Source organism: Eptatretus burgeri, chromosome 14 (genome assembly GCF_056783735.1).
Source record: "Eptatretus burgeri isolate ZD-2024b chromosome 14, Ebu_testis_v1, whole genome shotgun sequence".
Classification (NCBI taxonomy): Eukaryota; Metazoa; Chordata; class Myxini; order Myxiniformes; family Myxinidae; genus Eptatretus; species Eptatretus burgeri.
In genome coordinates, this window is record NC_140974.1 from 33,491,718 (window position 1) to 33,496,684 (window position 4,967).

At 48.5% G+C, this 4,967-nt stretch overlaps 1 protein-coding gene across 1 annotated transcript in view; it reads right to left on the minus strand.

Annotated features, from left to right (window-relative positions):
* LOC147012939 (uncharacterized) overlaps window positions 1-4,967 on the minus strand; it is a gene marked incomplete at its 3' end in the record, with an annotated part of 59,404 nt that extends 54,437 nt beyond the window's left edge. The window contains 2 exon segments of the mRNA XM_085853463.1: window positions 2,943-3,082; window positions 4,781-4,967. Coding sequence (XP_085709589.1) covers window positions 2,943-3,082; window positions 4,781-4,967 — 327 coding nt within the window.

The following is a 4,967-nucleotide window of genomic DNA, read 5'->3' on the forward strand; positions in this document are numbered from 1 at the left end:
GGATATGCAAATTCTCGGATCAGGGGAGACTCACGCCCCTTTTCCTCCGTCCAATGGGTGAGCGTGGCTCCACCCCCGAGCTCGTTCTGATTCAGAAATTTGCATATGGGTTCTCCTGCCAGCCTATAAAGTGCCGAGCACAGAGTCGAGTCAGTTTCGGAAGAGTCAGTTTTGGAGAGCAGAGTGTGGCAGCGGCAGAGTGTGGCAGCGGCAGTCAGTTCGGTCGAGGCAGTCAAGTCGGGTCTGGAGAGGAGCAGTCTGTGGAGCAGTGAGTCAAGTCGGGTCTGGAGAGTGGCAGTCTGTCGGGGTTCGGAGTCTGTCGGGGAGCTGCAGAGAAAGGAAGCCTGGAGCTTGGAGGAGCAGGGAGTGAGTCGGGAGGCGAGGGCGTACAGGTGGTTTGCTGCAGTCGGCTGAGGAGAATTGCGGAGGAGACCGGATAGCTCGGGTCCGAGGCAAGGAAGACGGCGGTCGGCGATGAGCTCGCAGTGGAGTCCCTCGTCGCGGGACCCAAGCAAGCCAGCTATCCTCTTTCCCCAGAGCATCAACAATTCCCCCTTTTTTCCCCCCGCACTGAGATAGTGCAAAAAGAGGGGGGGGGCGTTCCCACCCCACTCCAAGCAGTGCCAACGAAACCTGCAAAGGAGCGCGGAGTCGGGGCGCCGCCGCGCCACCACATTGACGGCTCATCACAAAGACACGGGTGGGATCCACCCGGTCTCGCGGCCCACAGGTCTGCCCCCTTGTCTTTGAGGGTGGCCCTTTTCTTTTGCTTTTGAGTAAATGTGTTGTCGGCGCCGTCTTTAAAGTAAAACTGTGTGTTGCCGTGTGCTCACGTAGTCGGTTGTAGATCTGCATTGTTGTGTTTCTTTTGTTACATCTGCTTTTGGTGCATAATTGTTGTAATTGTATATGTGTGCTCTCCGTGTGCCGCGGAATAAATGTGCATTATGTTGAACTGTTTTTCCGGTTTCACTTCGTCTTTTCTTTAATTGAATCTCCATCTTGCTTCACGTCAAGGGTTGGCAGTGGGCTTAATACGCCTGATAATTAATCGGAACCGTCGAGGCCGACGATAACACCGCTCGGTTATCCCGATAGTACGGAACGGGTCGCTTAAGTGGCCCGTGTCCGGAGTCGACCTGCGGCGAGGTGCGATCGCCCGGTCTACCCTCCGCGTGGGTACTTAGGTAGGTCGAATTTGGCGAACAACCCTATCCCATGCGGGGGCCGATTGGCACGATCGTGGTGAGGCCGAAAGGCCCACCCGTGACTAGCTCCCGGCGTTAGTCCGAGAGGGTCACAACAGAATTGTCCATCTGGTGGGCGACGTGCCGCGATTCGAGTTACGTGGCCATTCGCACGCCGGCGGGCGCGAATTCGCAGCAATATAAAATGTCTCTCTCTCTCTCTCTCTCTCTCTCTCTCTCTCTCTCTCTCTCTCTCTCTCTCTCTCTCTCTCTCTCTCTCTCTCTCTCTCTCTCTCTCTCTCTCTCTCTCTCTCTCTCTCTCTCTCTCTCTCTCTCTCTCTCTCTCTCTCTCTCTCTCTCTCTCTCTCTCTCTCTCTCTCTCTCTCTCTCTCTCTCTCTCTCTCTCTCTCTCTCTCTCTCTCTCTCTCTCTCTCTCTCTCTCTCTCTCTCTCTCTCTCTCTCTCTCTCTCTCTTTGTCTCTGTCTGTCTGTGTGTCTCTCTCTCTCTCTCTTTGTCTCTGTCTCTCTGTGTGTCTCTCTCTGTCTCTCCTTCTCTCTCTCTCTCTCTCTCTCTCTCTCTCTCTCTCTCTCTCTCTCTCTCTCTCTCTCTCTCTCTCTCTCTCTCTCTCTCTCTCTCTCTCTCTATATATATATATATATATATATATCTCATTTCCCCATACCCTTCCAACCTCCCCACTTTTTTGTACTTTCCCCTCCTGCCCCTTTTGTCTCCTGCTCCCCTTGTTATATGTTATGTGCGTTCGCTCTTATTCGAGCCTCGACATTGTATATTTAAAAATATATACCTTATCCTTCACCCACCCTTTATTCCCTTTCATCTGTCTATAAGTATCATCGTTTGTCCATTCGTGTTCTTACAAAGCAATTTTTCTTCAAACTTTTAACTCATGCCTCCCTCTCTTCCCCCCGACATGATGTGTTCCTACATATTGTTTCTAAAACAGAACCAGACTTGCAGTGAGTGCAGACATGTGGCGGTTAAACACAACATGCCCGCAACTTTCGTGCACCTTCTCTCTGCTCTTGCACTCACCCACTACCCCACCAATCCTTGTTCCCCACACCCCAGCCATGCTCCACCATTCTCCCACCTCCTATGCTTCCCAACTATTATAGACCCCTCACATTTGAAGACTCCATTCTAAAGGTACAGACCTCCCCATACAGGTGGCTGCCACGATTCCAGACTGTTTCACAGAAATGCTCCTCTCACAGGATGTTCCTGACTCTTCTGTGTCTCGACGTAGCTGTCCTATTTTCCATTACGATAGACTACACCTCCACCTGGTGGTGGGATTGCTGTATATGTCAAGAGCTCCATCCACCATTAGTCAGATTTCACACTCACCCCACTTCATTCCCCGGAATACCTTTGGATGTGTATCTCTCTTCTGCAACCACATAATGTTTGTTTGTGTTGTTTATCACTCACCTAATGATGCCGACTCCTTATACACCTCTCATTCGGCTAACATACACCAACTGGTATCCAACCATTACAACTGTTCTCCTCATCCTGTGGTGACTTCAACTGCCTCAATGGCAGGCAATACGTCACTTTCAAAATGACGTCATCCACCCCAGAATGCTGGGCGAGCATGCGAAGAAACCTCGAGCAACAACGGTCATCAGGTCCGGACAGGGAACGTACATCATGCGTGCCAGATAAGGATTGTAACCTAAAATGGCTCACAAAGCTTCCAAAAGAAGCCGAAAATACTTGGAGAAGTACCTGAAAGAAAGGAGTGTGCATCTGCACAATGAAAGATTTCGAGAAGTTTCTGATCAACTCACCCAAAAAGTTGGTATCCTGCAGCCCGTACTGCAAAAACTCCCGACGGCGTGTGCCTGTGCAAAGGCTGTGGGCAGGCTCTGGACGGCACATTCGACTTGATCACCCTGATCATCCCTGTCAGTGAGTGGACTTTGATCATCATCATCACCCTCTTTGATCACCCTCTGCTCTTTCCATGCTTTGTGCCCCCTTCCCCTCTCCCCAGGTTTCTGCAGGGCACACATGGTCCACCATCAACCCCCTTCTGGTGAAACCATCTAAATTCAGGATCACTGCTCACCTCCACTCATTTGTTTCTCTTTTTTTCTCACCTGTGGAACCAACTTCCACATTCTCTTCAATCTCATTCTTCCCTCCTGATCTTCAAGACAGCTGTTCACCATCATCGCAGATCATCCCCAATTCAAACCCATGATGTTTTTTTTACCCTCGTTAACTGCCACACCAATCGGTTGTGTCCTGATCCGTTCAGTTTACTAATACTAGCTGTTCCTTGAGCCTCGACGATGTTTAAAAAAAAAGTGTGTCCCCAAATTACTGTTCCAAATTCAAACTAATAAAAAGAATATTGAAATGGGATTCAACCATGTGATTTTTCTACATGTGAAAGAAAATTCCTCACAGTTTCATTGACAAAATTTGTCAAGATCATCATTTGTCGTTTTCAGTACTTCTGAGCACTGCGCTCGAACGATTCGCGAACATGTTCAACATCCTCACTGCTTGGGCTTGGCCGGCCTGCCCCCCTCCTCTGTGGGATGATGCTACCAGTCAGTCACAAATCGTTTCTCTCAATGGTGGCTGCTTCACCTTCCATAGGTCGTCCTGAAGTTTTGTTGAACCTGTGTAGCTGATTTGGTCTCCATAAACCAGGCAGCACACTGCGCTCTTTCTTTCGCGGACATCATTTGCAGTAAATGTGAAGTTCATGTGTCACAGGAGATGCCTGGAAATGAACCCAAAAAGCCAATAAAACCGAGATCAATGTTCTTTCACATGTAGAAACCCGCATCATTGTATCCCATTTCATTATTTTATTATTACGCTTTGAATTTGGAACGTAACTTGTGGACACCCTGTAATTAAACCACACAGAGAGCCATGAAATCAACGCCAGGGTCATAGCCAGTGATTGCCATGACAGCACTGTTGCTTGTTAGAGATTGACAAATTGAGCCCAAATCGCATTCCTTAAGTTGCTCAATTCCACAGGTTCACATCCCACAATGGCCTGGAGTATCATTTTCAGACTTTAATAATTGTATAACAAACCAGCAATTACATAGTATTGTCGTGTGAACAGAAATACAATGGAGGCAATTGACTGGAGATCCTTTCACACCACAATACAAAAGAGGAATTAGCAGGAAATACATTTATAGCAGTTGGGGGAACACGAATCGTCCTGTTGGTGTTAATGGTAAATTACCATTTGGTGTTATCATTCTATCGTGATTGTGATCAACAGCTGCCAAGTGGGGTTTTGTTTTGTGGCTAAAACTTCATCATCAAGTGATTAAAATATTTACAGCAAGCAGGACGATCTCAAGGTACACACACTCACCTCTGACCGGTCCAGCATGGGTTTGAATCTCGACCAACTTCCAAACTGTCACCCTGGTATCTGCCAGGCAGAATGAAGCATTAATGGATGCGTCTTCTTAAACCGGGCATCTTGTCTGCCAGCATTAGTTGGTGGGCATTAAAGATCCCATGGTGTCCTTCGAGAAGAGTGGGTGAGAAATCATCTTCGAGAAGAGTACGCGAACGATCACCTTCGAGAAGAGTAGGTGAGCAATGGCCTTCGAGAAGAGTAGGCGAATGATCACCTTCGAGAAGAGTAGGCGAACGATCACCTTCGAGAAGAGTAGGCGAACGATCACCTTCGAGAAGAGTAGGTGAACGATCACCTTCGAGAAGAGTAGGTGAGCTATCGTTGACCCAGAAGGCATCAGTGCACAT